At 45.6% G+C, this 23,086-nt stretch overlaps 1 protein-coding gene across 5 annotated transcripts in view; it reads right to left on the bottom strand.

The window, feature by feature from the left end:
* The window catches only part of PPP3CC (protein phosphatase 3 catalytic subunit gamma), a 35,124-nt gene that overhangs the window by 5,749 nt on the left and 6,289 nt on the right, over positions 1-23,086 (bottom strand). For 3 of the 5 annotated variants that reach the window (XM_030035743.2, XM_030035745.2, XM_030035746.2), the window contains exons 2-11: positions 13,035-13,232; positions 12,612-12,736; positions 6,461-6,572; positions 4,262-4,407; positions 3,942-4,081; positions 3,288-3,365; positions 3,098-3,192; positions 2,278-2,403; positions 1,255-1,332; positions 397-423 (exon numbers count right to left, since the gene is read on the bottom strand). In XM_030035743.2, coding sequence (XP_029891603.1) covers positions 397-423; positions 1,255-1,332; positions 2,278-2,403; positions 3,098-3,192; positions 3,288-3,365; positions 3,942-4,081; positions 4,262-4,407; positions 6,461-6,572; positions 12,612-12,736; positions 13,035-13,232 — 1,125 coding nt within the window. The remainder of the gene's footprint in view (positions 1-396; positions 424-1,254; positions 1,333-2,277; positions 2,404-3,097; positions 3,193-3,287; positions 3,366-3,941; positions 4,082-4,261; positions 4,408-6,460; positions 6,573-12,611; positions 12,737-13,034; positions 13,233-23,086) is intronic. The other 2 variants (XM_030035744.2, XM_030035747.2) reach the window with 1 other exon arrangement.

Below are 23,086 nucleotides of genomic sequence, written 5' to 3'. Positions count from 1 at the left end.
CCGCTATACAGACCGAACATGAGAGAAAAGCATGGAGGGTAACTGAAAACAAACAAAAATCAAAGTAAAAGAGGTAACAAATACATCTCCTCTCAGCTGAGATTCCTCACATGGCCCAACTACACATTAGGACAGTACAAGCCAAACCGGAGGTCTAACATGCACCGATGGCTCAGCCATGCACTAAGTGGCTGCATTCAGAAGTCAGATAGAAACGTGACCCCGTTTCTCAAGTTCCTGGAGGAACGCAGAAGGGTTAAAAAACACACGGCGCTTATGTTAAAACTGAAAGGGGATGAAGAGACTGCCCAACTAGTCAGCTATTCAAATCCACTCCAAGGAATCTGGTGGCACAGGCAGTGAAAATTAAGCTTGTAGCAAATTCTAGCTGGGTACCTTTCTGATAGCTTGAAATGTAGTGATCTTCAGGGAGAGGAGACACCAAGAAACAAGTAGATGAAGACAGAGATAGAAGAAACAAATTTAATTTTCATGGGAGGGAGAAAGAAAAAAAACAAAAACGAAATGCAATGGGAGAAGCGGGTTAAAGTCTCAACCTGTTGACCAAAGCAGCGGCACCTTGTTGTACCACAATGGTGTTCTGCTTCTCTGAGGGACTGACTGTCCTCTATTCTACACGGACCGGTACAGGCAGCTCCCCCGGACCCACCCCCATGCATGCTCACGGCCCCACTTCTTGCTGCAGGCCCCACGACTGCGCCTGAGCTTCCTCTAGGTCACCACATCGCTCTCAAGTGATCCCCCCCAATACAGAAACTGCAGATCAGCTCAGCAACTGTTTTGTCCCTTTCATGCATAGCTTAAAACCAGGGCCAAGAACTGCATTCTACTTTATTTGGGGTGACACAAGAAGCCACTTTACAGAGGAGTTCACTGCAACAGATGAGAAGATTGGGTAGATATTTTGGTGCAGAAAATTTTGGATTGGGGGAAAAAATAACCACTTGGGAAGCAGTCTCTGTAAGGAGCCGGAAACCATTCTCCAGAGTAGCTGGCAAGAAGTGTCTGTCGCAGTGAATATAATTTAATTTCTCTGTGACTGAATAGCAAAGGAAAAAAAAAAAGTTTCCTACCCAGAACTGCACAAGGGTTAGCCAAAAAGGAACGGGAGACCCTGGCTGGGCATCCAGCTATAAATCAAGTGCTGATCACTCTTGAGCTAGCATCATATACCTTCCCCACCTTCACCCCCCCACACTGTTACCAGCTTGGTCGTAACAACGTTTTTTTTACCTTCCAATGTCTCATCACCATCTGAAATCAACTCATCATCGGAGCATATGTTGAGGATGTTAACGAGCATTTCTGTGACTGTAAGAAATACAGACAGGAAGATTAGAGAGGCCTGGTGCACACACTGGGCAGACAGAGGTATCTGGAGGACGAGCTGGACAAGCAAACAATTTCAAGGTCATTTATACTCGGGAAGTGGAAGCCCAAAGACACTTTTAGCTGCATACTGCTGGTACCTCACAGCAGTACCCAGAGCAGACGACATACTTTACACCTTCTGCCAACGAGGTGGATGCAGTCCAAGCACATCACAGATGAAACAGACGTGGGGAGCAGGGTGCCAACATTCATGCAGAACAGCCTGGGCTCGCTGAAGGTCCCACCTCCCCACCCCAACCCGCACAACAGGCCACCTGGCTCTAAGTATGTAAAATCTGAGGGGAATTCAACCTTTGGTTCCTCAAAGTCAAAAACCCTTTTGCACTTCAGACCTTAACGTCATACTCCAAACATACAACACTGGGGTGGAATTTAAACTCACCGGGAGATGTAAAAACCCTTTGCTAAAAAGTTGAGGCAAAGTCTTGGTAATATTGTAAGCTGCCTCGCCTCCTTCAAAATGAAATAAGCCTTTAAATTGAAGTGAATGCTTCCTTTTTGGTGGGCCACAAGCCAACAGGAGATTTGAATTTCTCTGTTGCAAACCCAGAGCAAGAGAAATGTCTCCAAATTCCGAGGTGGGGCTACACCACCCAAGATCAGCTACATTAGCAATGCAGAAATAGCAAGAAAGGATCGTTTTATTGATAAAAGCTTCCTAAAACAGGTATCAACAATTATTTTCACAAGAACTTTACCCAGTAATATGCAGATCTCCTTGAACTGCCTTCCAGTGCTATTTGGTATTAACGAGTTACAACACTCTCCCAACACATTTAATAGCCTGTGGGACAGGTTTCTAACACTCAGGGTACTATGACCAGTCACTGGGCAACTCATAGAAGATATCCAAATATCTCTTACCCTTTTCACCTACAAAAGGCAAAGACCATGTGAAGACATCCATGAAGTTTGGAAGCCAGTACGGATGAGGGGAACAGTTGAACTGCCTGATGTTCATGACATTGTTTTCATATTTCAGTACAGCAGCTAGGAGAGAAAAAGGAAAGACAACACATGTCCATAGGCACTGTCAACTTCTGGGAGTTGTACCTGCGCTAATGAAACTTCATTATCAACAGGAGGTTGCACTCATGCAGAATCAAACTACCAGCTCTCCAAAATGAGAAGGCTTAAGCAATATTTTTTCAGTTTACCCATTACGTTGATTCACTAAAGCTTATCATAATAGTGAAGGTCAATTTAACAAAGCTGTTAAAATTTATGCAAATCAGAAGTGATGAACACAGAGCCAAGATCCAAAGTGAGGGGTAAAAAAACCCCACAGCTGAGGAAAGTTCCCCATCATACTCATATGGTTTTAGGGGCACAGAGAAGTTAAAAGCTTGCCTATACTAGCAGCTTCTCTTTTATGGCAGCATTCATCAACAGAGCTCAGTTGTCATGTGGCTGGAAATGAAAGCATTATTCTAGGCTTTATAACTTGACAGCTAATTGCCACAGTAATACATTAAGTCTCCGAGTCAGAGAACCCAGCCACTTCCAGCTCCCCAGCTGCCGTCAGTTTAGCATATAAAGCTCTTTTTCATTTCATGGATAAGAATGCAACTAGAGGACAGTGCAGAGTGGGCAAGGCAAGGGAAGATGGAGAGGGATTTCCTAAGCACATGAGGACAGTGCTGACATCCAAACAGCAAAAGAGCCCTGGCCTTGCCAGTCTTACCCTTGTTGTTATAGACATCTAGGTAATTTGGTGCAGAGAAGATTGTGATTAATGATGGAAAGCCTGTTGTCTGGCTCTTCCTGTACATTCGGTACCTGAAAAAACAGGTCAAGTGTTAAACATACTGGTTTTGCTAAGGATAGCACAAATGCAGACAGAGCCTGCTCAGCTATCAGGCTGCGCTGCTTACCCAGCATCCTGGGCTTCGTGAGCTCGGATTACGGATAACAAACTATTGTTCTGCAAAAATTCACAAACTGCAGGATAACTGGAAAACAAAAAGCAAGTACACATTAGTGTGTAGCACAGGAGACCAGACAACACCCACGGTCTTGGTTTCAGGAACCAGCCACTTGCAGCATCCATTCAGTTTGTGTCCAGCATTCCCAAACAAGGCCAGTATTTATTACATCATTCAAAAATTAATTGCAAAGCATTCTGTTAAACAGACCCCTGGTGCCAAATCCTCCCCATCAGCTGGGCTACAAGTGGTCTGTCAGCACAAATGCTTCTCTGTTAGACAGGAAAAGATTATTTCCTAGAGCTCCTGGTACTGTCCAATGCCTGAAAACCACTCAAAAGGCACCCTGCCAGCTAAAAGAAGCATCTCTGCTGTCCGATACCACAATTTCATAGAGCAACATATCCAAAGAGAGCTCAACATTATAGAAGGAGAAAACAAACAAGATTTTGTGCATAAGAGCCAACTGAAGACTATGGCAGAGCCACGTACACTGTAAAGTCCCACAGAGTGATCCGAGTAGCAATTTATCTCCCTATACACCTTAGTGTAAGGGCAGACAAAAAGCTCTAGTCCATCAGAGCCCCCTAAAACACCACTTACCTGTAGAAATAGGAGCAGCCTCGAACAGTGTTGTGGGCAAAATGCTCCAGCGTTTTCTCATTGCCGTAATCCTCTGATGGATCGGACCAGAGCAGGTCACACATTGGACCAAAGGCTGGAGGCTCCTTAAACCTGTCTAACTGAAAAACGTACACAAAATCAGGACAACGCTGGTGAAAGCTGCAGCAGTGTACACACACCTATGGTGTGGACTTGCAGAGCACAGAAGCCTTGACCTGGAACTCCATGCAGGAATCAAGCAACCCATTAACCACACTATTAATCGTAAGCTATGTGAAAGGACCATGGAGGTTACTTACTTTCCTAATGTCATCTAGACACGTGATTTCTGGAGACAGTCCTCCATGAACACACAGAAATTGCTGGTTTAAGAGGGCAGCAAGAGGAAGACAGTCAAATGTATCCATACACGCATCATACACTCGCTCCGAATACTTGATTCGACCTGGAAAGATGGGGGGCAGGGGGAGGAAGAGAGGGAAGAATTGAATTCATTTACTCATTTACACAACAAAGACTGCTCAGGCTGAAAGCAGAGGGTTTGTTGGGTTTTTTTAATCTTTTCTTTTTTTCTTAAAGGGGAGTCATTCATGCATCCAAACCTACATGATATAAGAAGCATTAAACAAAGCTTTGATCAGCCAAAGTGCTGATAAATAAGTTCAAGGAACCTAACTCCTAAGGTGATATGGAAACTCTACGTCTATGGCCCACCAAGTTGAACTTTGCATCTGTGTATTAGTGAAAATGCTGACTTAGAAAATGCTTGTTGGACATGAAGATAAAAAGGCTTCACAGTAATCTGGACATGGCCAAGAATATTAATCTCCTTTCAAGCTATTTTCTAGAACACCTGCACCAAGATTAACATAGAAAAGAGGCTAGGTGCTTGCCACCAATAGAAAACTTGGGATACTAATAAAGCCATCCTGCCACTTTCCTACATTCATACTGCACCTCTAGACTCCAAGAGTCTTACCAGCCTCAGCTGCTAGGCAGATTATACACTGGAAAATGCAGCAGCTGTTTAATTTGGCACAGCAATATTACACAATCATTTAAGATAGGAATTGCCTTTTCAGCTGGACACGAGAGCTTCGAGTCAGAATTTGACCAAGATGCCTGCAGTTAAATGAATCTTCACACAGGATCTTTCAGGACTACAAGTGATCACAATCTCCACTGGATGCCTCATCTTAACAGAGGTGAAGAGGATGTTTCAATACATTAAACAGAGATACCATGGCCTTTCCGAAAGCAGCTTAGCTTTTACAGCAAGCCTCCAAGTACGTTCAGAAATCTCTCTCAACACTTCCCGTTAGAACAGAGAGCAGGAGCAGAGATCACCACACGTCAAGCGCGTCTTCTTGCATCTGCAGCCCCTTCGCAGGGCAGCAGTATGTTAACATAGCCAGATCTTCAAGAAAGCCCCATTACTGCTATAAAACACGTCTCTGCCTAAAGCAAAAAAAATGCATTAATGGAAAGTTTACGTTTCCTCCAGCTTTATTTCAGAGATACTAACAGGTTTTTTCAGTTGCACGCTATGATACAGGAAGTGGAAAGGCAGTATCTCCTGTTTTCCAAAGGGGGAAAAAACCCCATCACCTCTGGCGCTCTGGTTCAAATTGAGCCCAGCTCAACAGGAGCTCATCTACCACCATCTGATGACTACAGTATCCAGCAGAGAGCTGGCTGGTGTTTTCCAACTCATTTCTGAGTAAACAGATGTCATCATCTCAGTACCTATCAGACTTACCCTGTCCAGCAGCATGCAGAGCTAAAGGGCTAAAGACTGGACTTGTGCCTTGCCTGTAACTATTCCTTGAGCTTGGGTCCTTGAGCAACTATTCCCTAATAAAGAGCTGCAGCACGTTGCTGGTGTATACCTTTTTTATTGCTTGGAGGAATGACTGCCATCCTCTGGGGAGAGGGGTCATTCCCTGACCTTTCATCATCATTGTTTTAAAAATATGTAAATGCTGCATGAAACTATCTTTAACTCAACTAAAACGATCTTAAAGGTAATGATTCTCTCTAGTGCAAACACTGAGGAACAAATCCTTTATTTGCTTCCAATTGTAATCACTGATCCCAGCTGCACAATCTGGAGCTGAAAGTCATTTGGCAGTAATTATATGTTGCTGGGCCTGAAAGTCAGGGAGGGGGGGTGCGTGCAACTGGCTCATCAGCAAGACAGGGAAGATGTGTTCGCATTTCTTCCATCCATGCTCATTCTTCGTAACCAGAACGCCACATCAACATGCACTCAGTACTTTACAGGACTTATATATTTTGGGGGGTTTTGGTTGTTTTTTTTTTTTTTTTTAGCAGGAGCTGAAACAGGAGAAGACCTATGTACGCAGGAAAAAAAAGATGACAGTTTTTACAGCTCCAGAGCTAACCAGTATCACTCATAGCAGGCACAAAAATTAAGACCCACCCCTGGTCACAACACATTAATATATTTAAATCCTCCTTATACTGCTGATACTTACATTCCTGCTTAAAGGTGAAGTATTCTGTGAGGTGCCTGCACTCATGGTTCCCTCGAAGGAGGAACAATGTTTTGGGATGATTTATCTTTAAACTCCATAAATACAGCACACACTGCAAGAAAGGGAAGGAGGAGATGGCATGTAATAAAAACCTTTTATAGGGCACTAATCATCCGTAGACTTCACTAAGTGTTTCTGGGAAGACACCCAACAAGCTGAATTCAAAGTGGAACCCTGATAGAAACCCAGCTCCATAATCGGCAGTAGATCTTATCTTGGCCAACTTCACCAGTGGGGGAAAGCCACACTGAGCATTTCTCTATATTAGGCCTGAGTTGGAGAAGTGACAAATGAGATCGCATTCAACTGAAACCAGCTCTGGGCTGGGTGGGGGCAGCTTTTCCTTCCAGCAGAAACCAAAGCAAAAAGCACCCATTTTCAGAGCAGCAAAGCAAAACCAGCTGCGCAGCGAGATGTGCGCTCCAGATGTCCCACTGCAATCGAAACCAGAGACCATCAAGTATAGCAGCCAGCCATCTTGCTAGACTTTTTATCAAGTGCATTAAACATCAGAAAAATTAAACTTGATCTTCCCCACTGACTTCCCCCCCCCGCCCTGTTTTTCTGCTTACACCACAGTCATGTGAAGTTCAAGTTCAAAACAGGAAAAGCCTAGCCAAAAAACAAGCTTAGTAAAGCCTTCTGGCTTTGAAGAGGGCTCTCCACATCCCCTATCTGAGCAGCAACACCTGTAAAAAGATCATCTTTGATGAGGTGCAGACCAAAGTCAAACTGAAACACAATCATTTTCACCAGAGACCCAGAAATATTTCATGGTGGCTTTCCAAAAAGCCTACGTGAAGAAGGGAAGGGCTGGAAAGCAAGTGTGCTTACCCTTCTGTGCTATACATTGTCAAGCTGACAGCTAAATCAGCTGGTATCTAGCATGGGGAAATGTTATCACATTTCCCTTGTTGATTTTGAGTGCTGGAAGGACAACCCATAATGACAGCAAGCTTGAAGATCTGGATTAAAGTCTCTAATAAGAGCTTACCCTTTAGGCTGACATGTTACAGAAACGGCACACACTTTGAGAACGTGAACCATGAAGTCTGTCAACAGTTTTACACTTAAAAACATTGCTGATCTGGTGCACAGATCTCCGGGAACCAGCTGCTGTGTCATGGAAACAACCTCCAGAACCAAAATAAACCAGTTTCAAGTTAGTTTCCAGTATAGACACCTTAGATATCATGGTATTTAAGCACTGAACCTGCTTACCAAGGTAAGCTCTACATTAGTCATTCCAGCTACGTGCAGGGATCCCTAAAACCCTACGGAGCTGTAAAGCACCCATTTCTGTCTAACTCTGAATTCAACCCCACAGAAAAAAGACTGGATAGCAAATTCTGAATTTTAAAATTGAACAGAAACAAAACCAGTGGCAGGTAATTTAAGCTGTCATTAAGGCTAGCAAAAATAATGTTTTATTGCATCTGTTAACAGGAGGAACGTTCCCAACAAAACCATTTATAATTATTCTGTGATTTAAAGCTTTAACCTCCTGTGTTTGCAACCTAAGTATCACTTTTCTGGGCTAGCATGAGAACTGAAAAGTGAAAGTCACTATAAATGAACCAAGTGACTTGCTAAGCACTGGAGAAAGCAACCAGCCCTGGCATCACTAGTTCAAAGCAAAGCAAGAAAGTAGAGACACAGCATCAATAAAGAGGAGGATTTGGGATGTATAGAAGGTCAGCAACTTGCATAAGAGATATTTAAAAAACACATTTGAAGTGTTTTAAAGTGAAATGGAAGTGAATGGAGTCACTCGACACCACAATTCTTCCCGGACACGCAGCAAGCAAACCACAGACGTCAAGAGCAAAAGTCTCTGGTATTGCTGCAGTTCCCCGTGGTTTGCAGCTATTTCACAAGTACATGGGGGCTGCCAGGTACTAGTGGGGTAATGATGAGTAAAGGACATTCGCCAGTCCTCGCAAGCTCCAGAGGGGCTGGAACGAGAAACAAGGGAGGTTTCTACACTCGCATGCCTCGGATGCTTCCTGGTGTTTTGTACGGATCCCTTTCCCAGACTTTCAAGGCACTGTGCCCAGGAATTGATTACTGCATGTTTACAATAGCCTAGTAGCAACTCGAGACAATTATGGCTTACTTGGCTTAAATAATCTACTTCTCTCCTTATTCTGCCTATCAGTGTGGAGCCCAAAGCCAAGCATTTGGGCCCATGCCCCCATTTGATTCCCCCCCTTTCACTCACAAGGGGAAAGCTCAGCAGGTCACGGTGGGGGAACTGCAAGAAGAATTGCTACCTGCAGCCCCACACAAATGCAAGAGGGGCTACTGCCAAACCTGCCCGCAACAAGCCACACCGTAACCTCTCGTACCATTTACAAAACCCAGCATTTACAAGAAAGTTATAAACATAAAGCCTGCCAGCTCTTCCCGGAGTAGGCACAGAAGAAACAGCATGGCAAAACTCCTGCATCCCGGTCCCACGTTTGGCCCACAAATCTACCTTTGCTTGTGCCTTATAACATTGACTGGATCTCTTTAATATTATTCTGGGTAAAACAGTGCATTCAATCCTGGCTAGATTACTGTACATACAATTCTGTAATTAGACAGCAATCATATGTCCCATTGTAACTGGATTTGAAAAACCAGCCTGGCAAAGGTGTATGCCATTATCACGCCATTTTTACTGATAAATCTCCTCTTCCCATATATTCTATTTTTCGTCATAATAATTGTTTCATTTTATAATTTAATAAAACAATTCTACTCATTGTATTCTGGCAGTTCCGGCTTCATGGACAAGGATGGTCCCTCATTGACTAACACGGCACAGACCTCTCTTGCGTAAGGGCTAGGAGATGTAACTAAAAGCTTAAAGCACTTAGAAGGAAGCATCTTTCCCACTTGCAGACTGACGAGAGAATCCTTCATCAGGATGCTGTCTCATCAGCATCTCCAAATGGAGGTGTTCAGCCCGATTTCCATGCTGCCTGTCAGCCCCTTCACTACAACGTTTGAGTCCGTGGCCAGTTAGTCTCGCTGTCGCGGCGGGCTTTGTGGCATGGACTGAAAGCAAACACTTTGCAGAGTCCTCTTCCACTAGACATCAGCCGCTGCAGCTTTCACACGGTTGCTTCCCTCCCCTCTCCCCCCACAACTCTTTTATTTTAAAAAAACACAACCAAACCACACTTCATGGCCTCATTATACTTACTGGGAATGAACGTTTTTAAATGAGAATTTCCCTAAGCCAGAGGCCCAGAAATAATTTGTTGAAGACATCCAGCTGAGCTGATGAACAGAGGCTTTCGGGGTTTTTAAAGGTTTTGCCTAAGCCACAAACTGCTCCTTTTACCTTGACAACCAAATACTCACAGCAATGGGGAAAGCTTGCAAGGGTTATTTGGGCTGCTAATAAGCAACATGGTTTGCCTTAACACCTCCTCGGCCCCCAGTTTTGCATCTTGTTTCCTGATTGCCTGCATCAGGATGCAATTATACAATTACCTCCTATTTCATTCAGTTAAAAGGTCATGATTATCAGCTGCTCTGGGCAGGCACTGGATTCATATCCCACCCAGCACATGGATGCACAAGTTTGTGTGGTGACTCATGAAAGCCTGATGATGCTGGCTCTCCACCTTCCCAGTGGTGAAAGCCCAGGGAAACCTGGATGCCTTTCCATCACCTGAGCCTCTGGGATAAAGTGATCAAAACTCCAAACCCAAAACATTCACAGATCAGCCATCTCTGCACTTTAGAGGACAGTTGCTACAGCTTTGCATTTTATAGAAGTCTTTAAAAACAAATATAATGCAAAGACTCCCATTCGGCATTGTTAACGCTTTACTTGTAGTGATCCTCCAAGCCAGCAGCAAACCTCCTGTTGTTTCACCATAGAAATCAGTTTCTGCACACCCAGGTGGGAATCTCTTAAAACACATCGGCTGCACTTTGCAGTAGGTGGAAAGAAGAGGCACACATCAATAGGAACAAGGGAATCAAGCCTTCTAGATTCTGCTTTATCAGTGACATTTGGATCAGCCCCCGCATGTACTAATCAAAGCCCACCCTGATTCGTGAAAGATCAATGCTAGCTCTGTGGGGGTAATGGAGCACTTGGTGGCTTTCCCTCTGCAGATGCAGGGTGAAAGGGGAAGGAGGAGGGTCAAGAGCAGCATGAAGTAAGAACTTTGTGCTCAGACCTTACAAAGACCAATTGCTCCAAGGCTTTCCAGTCTGAAAACGCCAGGCTGCCTTGCACAGGCCCTGGGTTGGAGTGGCAGGCCACAACAGCGACCTGATGAGGTTTACCTATAATTTTCAGACCTTCCTCCTCAAAAAAAGTAAAACGCCTCTTCCCACCACCTCTGTTCTCCAAGGTGGACTCATCATCCATCCCCCTGGAATTCTTCCATACTATCACAGCGTGGAGAGACAAGGGCACCGATCCCCAACTCCAGCACTCACTTCTGCAGATCTGGGAGTAAAATCCCCATGTCAGATCAATCGCAGAGTAGGACCTAAGAGTGGGAGAAGCACTCCACCACCCAGGATCTGTAAAATTTGTGCGTAGACCCAGGGTACGACAACTCTCATTTGAAGGTTTCTTGGTTAACACCAAAAAAAATCCACACCTTATCTCAGAAAGAGTTGCTGTGCTATAATATAATCTCTTTTCCAGGTAAATACACTTAAACTGCAAACCCAATCTGCACCAGCCAAGCCATTTAAACAAGTGGTCGGATGCTTGTTGTTCCCCTTCCTCCCCAGGGGTTATGGGGCTCCTCCTGCCAGCACCACCAGAAATCCCAACGGCCACAACCCCACCTTTCGAGCATCCGTCCCCGCTACCCCGGAAACTGCTCATCGTCACACCTTGGCTCACCGTCAGTATTTAGGAACACACGAAGCGCAAGGCTGGAAGTAAGCCAGAACGCTACTAAAGCACAAGCTGTCGGCAGTACCCTCCTAAATCCTCTGCAGAATCCTTCCAAGAACCGCTTGCATTAACTGCTTTCATCACTGTCCGTGAGAATTCCTCCCCAAAATTTAACTGAGAAAGATTCCTCTGCAGACCCAACAGCTCAGCTATTCCTGCACTATGATATGCACCCTCCCTCTTTGAGGAGAAACCACTTACTCTGTTATTCCAGGCCAGTTTTGCCACCTTTCATGCCCCCATTTTCCCAAACACCCCCCGTTATGTTGCCTCCAACTGGAATAAGCACTCCTTTTCCACTCAGCTCTGCCTGTGAAACCAGAAGGCTGCAGTCCCTTGGGGTTTGTGGCATTTGCTAATAGCTCTCCCATCCTGCCTGCCCTATCTCTCACAGGTCTTCAGTGAGTTAGCAGCAGCCACGGGGACCCATCGATTACTTTGCCTTTTAAGACCAACAACTCGCAGTGTTACCCAATACTTGGTTGGTGGCATCCCACAGAGCTGCAAAATCCTAACATGATGCCAGATGTTTGGCTGATGTCTGTAAGGTGACAGTGTTACTGTGACAAGGCAGACTGTCACACGGGCACAGCATGGCTAGATACGCAATTAAATGCCTCGGCACTAAGCTCGTGGGTCACAGCGAGATGTACAACAGCCTAGGTGATTTACTGCTCCTTTCTCCTGACCCCGTCTCTGGCATTGCAAGGCTGATGCTTTCAGGGGGACGGTAGGGAAGCAGTGACTCAGTAGTGTAGTGCTTTCTTTTCCCTGCTAAGCTGAATCCTGAGAGTTTTTAAACATTTGCTTCCCACTGCCTGGTAGGATCCTGTTGCCTGCAACATACAATCAACTCTCCCTCTTGTTCCCCTGACTGACAGCTACAAGTGATATTAAAACTTGAGTTCAGAAGCCAGAATTTAGTCATTAACCCCACTGCTGCTGTTTAACTCTGTCACTGGGTGAGGATCCAATTCAAAATCATGACATTTGGCCATCACTTTTCTGCCAAAAATCATACCATAAGTTACCTACAACATGTTCTTCCTTGCATGCAAAACCAGACTAGAGCATAAAATCCAGCATAAGAGAGGTCTGTATTTGCTAGTTTAGTTCAACACTTTCGGTTCGTTTAGTACGAGCACCCCCAAGCTCAACTTTATTTGTCACCTCTATACTGAAGTAGCCTCTGTCCACGTAGTCTCCCAGGAAGAGGTAGCGGGTGTTATTGGGTGATCCTCCAACTTCAAACAACTTCATCAGGTCAAAAAACTGCCCATGAATGTCACCGCACACTAGGGGAGGAAGAACAGCACAAAAGAGGGACAGAATTACATGCCAAGAAAAGAAAGGTCATGACAGCAACAAGGAGCATAGCATGGCTGTGCTCTGACCCAAGCCACCCCTGCTTTACATCCAGCTTCCGCAAAGATGTACTCGATCTACACCAGCAAAATCCTCTCTTCTGAGAGTTCAGGCAATTTAAAAAACCTTGTTGATGGAAGGAACACAGAAAAAAGCCTGCTACTTTGAGCAGCCTGTGCTTCCTAGATGGCCCTTATTTAGGACTCCAGTCGCAGAAAGCTCTCTGACCTGTGATCGGAGCCTCCACTTCAATCATTGTCTTCTCATGCCTAAGGATGGCAGCCCCATCGTTGATGATCTTCAGCGCCGCATCCTCTTCCAGGCGCCCTTCCTTTACCAAGTGGCTCTTCAAGACGTCAAGCCTAGGCTTCCCATCCTCAAACACCTCCTTCAGAGTGAGCCGCTGCGTGGGAGGAAACGGGACAGCTGGAAATGGAAGTGAAGAAGTTAGCAACACGTCTCTTTTCGGGGGGAAAAAGAATTACAGTCTTTTCAGCAGAAGGCTTTCATTCCAAGCCTCAAGACGAGCATACACTCAGAAACATACTTTCACTGAAATTATGCTCTCAAATACTGAAAGAAGAAAAGCTATGCTGCCAGAGCAACTGAATACACCCCTCAGCATGTTTAAAAAGCCACCGTATGCAGACTAAATGCCATATGCATCCGCAGAAAACGCGGGCACCAAAGCTGTCTCCTAATTCGGTGTGGATAGTTGTCATCGTAATGTTGCACTAAAACAGGACTGCATGCAAATATCAGCAAAAGCAGGAGAAAAACACACTGGTTCCCAGGAACTAGCAATTAAGGTAGGAGGACCAATATGTAAAATTCTCGCTTCTCAGGAAGCCACACATACCCGCAAAGCAGAAGCTGCCTTTACCAGGCAACAGCCTTGCACCTCTCAGTACAGGTCACTTCAAAAAGCTTAACCCCAAACTTAGTAATTGGTAAATCTTGACGGAATCTAACATTTAAGGCAAGTTAAGGCCTCATCTATTTGCAACACATTCCCTGCTTTTTAACTCTAGATAGAAAAACACCCCATCAAAAGCCATTATTATTATTTTCATGCTAGGCAATTGTATTATTTGTGAGAAGGTGACCTCTAGCAGAAAAGAAGCATATGAAACAAAAACAATAGTTACAAGTGAGAACCATCTGACTTCCTCATCTACGTTCTCCTGGGCCTGGTTAATTTAAAAAAGAAAAAGATGGAGAAGACATGACCCCTGCATAATATTTAAAGGCTATATAGTGTCTTGATTTAAAATAAATTCCAGGAAGAAGGCCTGGATGTTTGGGTAAAAGAGAAAAACTGGAAGTAAAATCCTGTCAAACAGCCCCAAATGTGTGGCCCAGCTGCTGGCAGCTCCCGCACACCACAGAGCAATTTGCATCTTATCGCAGCGATGCAGCGCAGAGATCGTCTCAGGTCCTGGAGTCCATTTCCTTCTCAAAACATCTCGAATAACCAGCATCTCCTCAGCCCTCTGGGTTCAGCCCTTTCAACACCGCCAGGTCACACCAGGACCAAAACAATTACGACCAAGCCCTGCCAACGGAGCGATCCTGCAATATGGATGAGGAGGAGATGCTGGGATGGGTTTTGCTTTGGGGTGCTCCCTGGGGTGCTACACGCACAGCGGCACCCACAGCCCCAAGAAAAGCCTCTTACCAGCCCCTTACCCCAGTGTGGGTACTGCAGGGAGCTGCCGCTCACTCTCCTGGCCTTAGGGACAGGGAACACCTCTGTGAAAGGTCTTGGAGGCACCACTGTCGTAAGACTGCAGGCAGCCGGACAGACCGCCTGATCTTTGCTGGGCATCCCCCAGACTACCCCAAAATCTGGAATGCAAACGGGCCTTTTACAGCCATTTTAATGATTCCGGTGCCAGCCTGCTTCTGAGTAAGCAGTACCTCCAACACACCCCGCGTGTAACAGAACCCACTCACTAGATAATGTACCATCGCTTCCACAGCTCCCGCTTCTGATGTGATCATGTCATGTGGTGAAAGACAGATTTGCACTTAACTGTAATCCAGCTAGAGAAGAAAAATATCTGATATGCAAATGAAGTTGATGTCCTTACCCATCACCCAGTAAAGACATCCCATATGCCAAAATATGTTCAATTTAACAGGCAAAGCGATAGCGCTGGTCAAATAATACAGTGACTAACAGTAATGCAACCGATCTCTTTTAAATGCAAATAGAGCAGGTATTTAGCTTGGAAACCCAGGGGGCAGAGAGAAAAAGCAGAGAGGCAGCACAAGAGATTCTTTGCAGCTGAACATCAATTTTCAAATAATGTGAAATGTAGGACAGAGGAGAACAAGAGCGGATATAATGAAAGGGGAGCAAGCGTCTGCAATAAGGTGGCCCTCTTTCATCAGTCTCTTTGGAAGTTTTGCTCTGCTGGGTGCTCGCTAAGTGCCCTGCGTGCCTTGAACGGTCCAGGGCACATGCAGTGCTTTCCCCACGGAGCTGCCAATTAAAGAGGTTTAAGCAAGACCCCTGCTTATACCAACACAGGCTGGACAACATTTTTTTTACTGCATATATAGCTCATCTCTACAGCCAAAGGAAAAAAAAAAAAAAAAAAAAAAAAAAAAGACCCCTCTGGTTACCAATGAAAAACTCAACGTTTTGCAGAATCTCACATATATTTCCTCCCCCCGCCCTGCGCTCTCTGGATCTGTGTAAGGATGGCAGCGCTTGTACTGCAGAAGGAGGCAGAGGGAAGCTGCAGGTCTGACACAAATGGGTTCAGCTGGAACAAGGGAGGCCAAAAGGAGCTGGGTGGAAATGTGGGCATGGGACTCAGAGCGAGGGGCAAGGGAGGCTTCGGGACTCCCAGTCATTAAGTGACTGGAAAACGACTTGTAAGTACTTCTACAAACTGGGCAGTTGTCCTAGCATCTGCCATCTGACTCCAAAGGAAGCGAGAGTGCTTGAAGGTCAAACGATTTATAAGGAAGAGAACAGAGAAATGCGAACCGTTCAGCAACATACTCCCCGTTGTCCCAGGCCTTCAAACACGGCCACCGACTCCGGAGCCACCCTAACAAAGTAAAAAGCCCACCAAAGTTGAGACGAAGAGCTTAATGGAGATGACATGCGACCACAAGAGCAGTACTGCCAGTCACACAATTCAGAAGAGATCCATGAAAAGCTCCTGGCATGGTCTGCTCTGCCTTTTCTTGGTAGCCCTAGTGAGCGGAGTTATGCAAGATAAAATATGAGGCTACGCCGATGTGAGCAGCCAAGAACTTTTATGTAAGTTCCCTCGCTGGCTTTGCACGGCTCCACTCCCACAAGAAGCTGGGCATGATAAGGAACCGGCTTCTCCTCTGCTGTGCCTGTCTGCCAGCCAAGCTGCAGCCAGCACGGAATGCAGGAAGAAAAACCTGCTTCAGAGATGCCAGAGACCAGCACCGACCTGGGGATGCACACACACAGCAAAGACATCACGCTAGGCAAGGGATTACTCCACATCGCCTGTTTTCTACTTGCTATGCTTCCTGCTAACCCACTCCCAAAAAAGACTTCTCAATTCCCTGAGCCAGTTGTGCAGCGCTGGAGCAGACACTTGTGCCCCGGTGCACCCAGAGCTGTCGAGCACTTCAAAAGCTTCGTGGGGGCTGCATGAAAAAATCCTGCACGCACCAGAGAGTCACGAGAAGCATGCACTGGAGGCCGAGTGCTGGGAAAACCAAAACCCAGCGATGCCCATTTCCCCCATGCAGCAAGGGATGAGGACGAATACTTAAGTAATTAGTGCTGTCAAAGCAAGTAATCCTGTTAGCCAGCATAACCTGTGTAAGGGCTTTAGTCAACTCGGTGCAAGTGGTTATCTGATGCACAAATATCCACTTTTTTAAAGATCTGAATTTTATCCTTATTAATGCTCAATTCTGTTGGAGTGACCAGCACAGCAGGAGGGTGCAGAGAAGGGGGCTCCTCCTGCAGCCAGCCTGGGCTCACAGACAGTGGGAGCAGCACTGGCACGGCTGTCAGAGCAAAAGCTGACCTGAAATCTTGCACCCCCAGGGCACTGAGAAGGGTGGAAGAATCTTGCCCACTTCCTGCTCCTATCTGCAAAATGGGGAAATAACTCCTTATCTCACAAAAAAATGCCGTGGCTACTCCCAGAGCACCCAAGCAGTGAAAAGATACAGCGTGCTAAGCTCACCCTCAGAGCCAGCTCCTTCCGTGCGCTGCCCGCAGACTTTAACGAAAACAACGGATAAAACATTCACAACATTGGAGCAGCAGTCACTGTGATCTTCGCGCCATCTTCCCTGTGTACACAAAACCACGTGTTGCACCCAGTCTAGTTTAAATAGTGAAATCTTTAGGTCTGGGACTCATAATTTTGCAAGGGCATCAAAACACACTCTGTAGATCACTCCTGAGAAGACTACAATTCCCACTCTACCAACAGGACACAGGCTGCATGCCAAAACACAAACAAAAGGACACAAATGCAAGTGAACTTTTGAGGTGTAAAATGGATTAAAAGGTCAGCTGTGCTCAAGGGGCTTCAGTAAAATGAAGAGGATAAGGATATCTTTGCTAGACTATGGTGCAAGACTCCATTTGCTGCAAAATTAACACAGATCTTATTTGCCAGACCAGTAGCAAGTGGGTATTCGCAGCACTCCAAGAGGACACGGATAGTTAAGGATGGGAGAATTCGACAAAAAGCTGCTTCTCAACCACCAACTCTACAAAACTAGAGCATCACAGCCCATTCATTTGCCCCTCAGTGCAAAAAGACTATATTCCTCCAGGAGAAAAGCATGTGTTGCATTTCTACACCTGTACTTAAGCTATGCCCCTATTAAGCTTCATCACGGCTCTTCCAGCACAGATTGGGTTGGACCACGTAATCTATCACACATCTTCGTAAAAGAGTGGTTGAAACAAAGCTGAGATCCTCTCCTTCCAGAACTGGAGGCAGTACCAGCAGACAGAGCAGGGCTGACCGATCCACACCTCCAGAAAGAGCCAGTACCATGGAAGAGAATACAAAGTGATCCTCAAATTATTGTTTATATATCTGAAAGTCCCTTGGATTGGTACAAAGCAACAAAGTGAGATTCATTGAAAAAGGAGCAAGTACTATTTGCCTGAAGTGGCAGCTACAAGCAAAACTCAGTTTGTTCCCTGAGTGTTTGGGTCTCTAAGGAAAAGAGGTGTCCTCCCACACTGGGACATGTGGGACTTCAAGTCCAAAAAATCACCCAGGATTAAACATGCTCGATAACAAACTTGAGAGAGATTTCTCTGCAAGTCCTGACACCCATCTGGGAGTGAATCTGAAGGGCAGTGAATGCAATAGCCCCCTTCCCTGCTTGCTCCTCATCAAATGAATGATGTTACAGATAGATAGTTGAACAGATGGTTACAGATGCACTTTGGGGAGGAAAAAGTACATTTTGGGCAATTTGAAGCAGCCAGTACAGCTCAGACAAAACTAAGCACAAGTAAAAGCTGTCTTTTTCTTATGCTGAGACACATGACGTAAGGTACTAACAGCTTCCAATTACTGCACCCTCTCCACCTGTGCTGGAAGGCATCTGAAATATTTGACTGACATTCGGCTAAGGGTTTGACGACTGGGGATGACAGATGTCCATCTGCCACAACGGAGATCTGGCCGCCACTGAAGCTGGACCCGGCTGTCAAAGGTAGAAACATTCACAAGGAAAAGTCTGTATGGGAGCCATCTGTACCCCCTTTGAAAGGCAAAGAGAAAGCTGCCTCCTGTGTTGAGCTGTGCATAGCAAGAGCAGCAGGTCAGGGTTTTTTTTCCCAATTTCCAAATAGCCCAATGTTATTTTTATCAGACATTTCTATTCCCATTCACACCTAACCTACATTCGTCTATTCAAAGTTGAGTCCAGGGCTCAAACAGAGCCAGGCAACGATCTGGAGAAGTTCAGCAACGAAAGGCAACAGCAATGCCATTTTGTGCTTACAGAAAGCCTAAGTTTCAGGATCGTGCAGAGCTTTGACAGTCATTAACGGGGAACTAAACCTTGAAGGCAAGTGATGCATGCCATCGTTACCTACAGCAACGCTCTAGCCAACCTGCTTCAGTGCTTCCCTATTAGGGAGTCCAGACCAAAAACAAAGATGGGTTGAAGCTCAACAGTTAGAGTAAACTTGTCAAATTCGAACTTTCTGTTAGTCCTAATATTTATTAGCAGCTACCCAGTTTTCCATGGAATAACCTTTATTTTCTTGAAATTATGAACAATACAAATTTCTGGTCATAAAATGCTGAGATGTCTTTGCTTTAAGAATCCCTATGCTGGTTTGCATGACATTTTCTCTCCCCTGGGGTGCCTCAGGGCAAGTTTACATGAGAGTCTGCAAAAACAGATGTATGCTTGATACCAATTTTTCAAAGCCTGGACCAAGCCCTGACAAATAATCTGTGTCATTTTTCAGTCTGAAGCAGTGCTGGCACAGGCACCCTGACCCTGCTATGTCAGAGGAGTACTGCTCTCTCCAGCTACAGAAGCTATGTGGAAACAAAGTGATCACGAAGTAGAGCAATATATAGCCTCCTACTACCTGAAAAAATAAGTAACTTCTCCCCTTGCCACTGGATTGTGCTAACATAAATAACATTAATATCTCAGAAGAGTCACCAAGTAAAGCAAACACCTTCCTTGCATAAATGCAGCAAGAGCCAGAAATTATTACTATTGCCATTTCTGTCTGCCCTCCTCCAAACTTTTGCATGCTCTTTCTAATCTTCCAAGGGCAGCAATTTTCCTTTCTTGCTATGAGTAAGAAACCCCAGATTTCAGAAGCTCCAAAGACTCACAAATGGAGAAAAAGAAAAAAAAAAAAAAGAAAAAAAAAAGTTTTGTTTCTCACCCCTGGAAGAGCTGTAGGAGGACCCAGCCCTGCACACAGCTCCTGCGCTGAGCATCAACCAAAACCATCGCACACCCTGTCCCCGTTAACAGAGTATCTGGCACACAAGACTTTGGTATCTTTCTCATCCATTTTGCCAGTCTAAATTCCTACTGAATGGCAGCTCCTTCAAATATAGAGGAGCATTAAATGCAGTTCCAGCTTTATATGAAACTAGTCAGAGCTGTGCTGCTAGAGCTGAAGCTGGCCTCCCAGTGTGCAACTGGTTCAGAGAGCTTGCTCTGATCCTTACCTTGAGCCAGATTCCTTTTTGTAGGACAACCAGAATATGTCCTCACAATAACCCTAAAAATATCTATATTGTGTGTCGAATTCTATCAAGCTGAATGATTTCTTTGAAGGGGGAGAGACACAGTCATCACAATACTAGACTGAAGCGAAATGGAGAAAGACTAATCAACTGAACCGTTCCCATCAGCAAATCTGTCTTTACCTTACCAACTACCTTTCAGTCATTCAAGGAGTAACACCCAAATTTTGAGGCCATGTTGACTTTCGGTTACTAGAATCTGGCACACACAGTCTGTGCAGAAGCCAGGTGCATTTAATTCCAAAAAAAGCAAGTGACAGTCCTGTGCATCAAAACGCAAATACAAACATAATGTGTGCCAAACGAGCATAACCCAGGCCACACTTAAAGCTCCCACAGACCGGCAGAAATACTAAGTGCAAAAGGCTAAAGGCTAAGTGCAAAGCCAAAAGGCTAGAAAACCATAAAAGCTACCTAAATCAAAAGTCCATCTGTGCATTGCGGAAGCCATACAGCTTCTGAAACTTTATAGCTACCTGAACTGTGCTCATGGACTCCTAAAAACTTTAATCGGGATAGAAGGTAATTATCCTTAAACTGTTCTGATGGCAAAACATCTAGCACGGACAGTAAACAGTGTTATCAGACTAGGAAAAAAAAAAGGTGTCTTTGCCAAAGTAAACGGCGGCTACTCAAGGAGGGTTCACCAACAGAGCTGCGTGCCAAGGTTTGCCACGGTAGGCAAGCCCAGAAGCAGCTACGATGGCCCCTTGCCGGACTGCTGACCTGCAAGGTAGAGCTGGCACTCTGCTCCTTCTCCACGCTCCTCAAGGAGCTGGGTGAGATTAAAACCAGGAGTATTTAATTAGAACAGAGGCGACTTAAAACTGTCACTGCACATCAGCCGCCCAGCTCTCAGCCAGGAGAGCTGTCCGCAAAGCTTTCCCTGCGTCAATCGGCTATTCATGCCGGGGTTCCCGCCCCGCCACCAAAAACGAAGCCGAACCTCGGCCATAGCCGAGACCCAGATCCATGCTGTGCCAAAGCACTCTGAGGCTCAGAGGCTCTCTCAAAAATGTATTCGGTGCGCATTGAATTTTCTCAGCCTCCTCAGGAGTGATGCAGACATGAAAATCATACTTGCTTGCAAGGTCCGTCAAGTTTCCAGCGCCCACATTGCTATGCGTAGGTCCCTCTCTTAATGACCAGCACTGATGCGGATTTACCTGGGATTGTCATTGAGACAATCTGTCCAGAGCGAAGTCCTCTGCTGGGGACACAGGCTCCTTACATCACTGAGTGCCAACTCGCTAGCTACTGTCAAGGAGAGCACATAAGCCCTCAATACCAGCCTGGAAAAAAAAAAATCTCTTTTTTTGACCCTCAAGCTCTATAGACTTGCCAGCAGTTAAAAATACACTTATTCCTACAAAACGATCACTCAACAGCACACTGACCCACAGCAAACCTGGTGTCTTCCTCTCAACGTGTCCATCGGTGGGACGGTCTCTCAGCCCACTTAAGGGGGTCACCGCTAAGCTTGAGTGAAAAAGAAAAAAGAAGGAAAAGGCCGAGGTCTACAGCAAACAGCTGCAGCTACTTAAAAAAAAGTGAGCTCACCAAAGGAGACGGGAGGGGATTCCTAGATGTCAGCAGGCAGGGAAATTCACCACCTGTTTCACAAGGTTAGCAAGCTGCCAGCACGTCCACTAATAGATCATTAATACAAGAACAGCGGGGTCTTTGTGTCAAAGGCAAATCCCCCACCTGCTGGTGAATGTAAATCTGACCCCACCACCAGCAGCGGCAGGGGAGGGGGTGCTGGCTCCCATTTTAAAGCTACTTTAAGCAGACACAATTTTGCACATTGCAAACTTTCAAGATCTCGCTCAGGACAACACTGCAGGCAGGCTGTTCCACATGGGAAACCTTAACAAAATAACACCCAGAAACACTCAGGCTGGAGCCCAAGCACCGCAGTGGAAGCACGCAGAGCCCAGCCTGCAGGCCCTTGGAGAATTGACTGTTTCATTGCATCCAGCAAAAGGTGGTCACATCACCAATAAACAAGAATTTGAGCACTTGCAATCCCCACTGCAGCAAAAAAAGACCAACTCATACACAATAAGGGTCTCAGTTTCTCTTCTCTTCCCACCTCACGCCTTAATGCTTCAACCCGAGCTGCATTCGCACTGGATCAAAATAGCGTTGGTTAAAACATTTCTTGCAATGCGCTTACTCCAATGTTTGACATTTATACCCACATATCACCTTATAACCACACAGACGTGCAGACGGTCTGAAGGGAGCTGCAAACTAATTAAAATCTTGCCGGTGGCCATACTGGAGATCAGCCAGAGCAGCTTTCTTGCAAACCAAAGAGTAAGTAGCCCAATAAACGGGCTAAGTAAGTTCTAGCAATGCTTTCAGAGCAGCTTCACAGACATTCACGTGCCAGGGACGGAGCTCAGTGACAGGAAGCCCCAGTTATTGCTGAACCAGCAAAACCAGCCCTCTGCGCCTCTGTCTTCCTCTGGAAAACCTTTGTGATACATATCCGAGACATCACCTTTGGGATAATATTCTCACCGCTGTTTGAGAAGCCATTTTACCACGTTTGCTACACCTCAGCAACTGATAAAAGGGAATATTTTCTACAGCAGGCTAGGGAACCGAAGACTCTTACTGGGATCACTGTTGACACCACTTCTCCCTGTTTTCCTGAAATTGACCCTGTACTGCTTGTCCTACACAAGGGAGATCCTTGCACACTCTCACCAGATACGGCTTGGAGCAGGGAAAGTGCTTTAAACTCAAGTCTTACAGCCACCACCATTGCAAAGGTATTCACTAAAGGCGGGGAAGCACTCAGAAGCCAGGAGACTGATGTAGACTTTTGGAGAGAGAAACCCCACAAGCCCTCTCACGGCGGCATACCCAGGCTCCCAGCTGGAGGAGGTCGCATTACTCAACACGCTCACATCCACCTCTGCTCCTAATGGAAACACAGCGAGATCCTATTAAGGTTTCATAGCCAGAGACGCTGCAGCCAGAGACAGCAGCAAGGTTTTG

The sequence above is a fragment of the Aquila chrysaetos genome, chromosome 13 (genome assembly GCF_900496995.4).
Source record: "Aquila chrysaetos chrysaetos chromosome 13, bAquChr1.4, whole genome shotgun sequence".
Lineage (NCBI taxonomy): Eukaryota > Metazoa > Chordata > Aves > Accipitriformes > Accipitridae > Aquila > Aquila chrysaetos.
The sequence above is the reverse complement of the archived record's forward strand: the minus strand, read 5'-3'. Positions and strand labels throughout refer to the sequence as shown.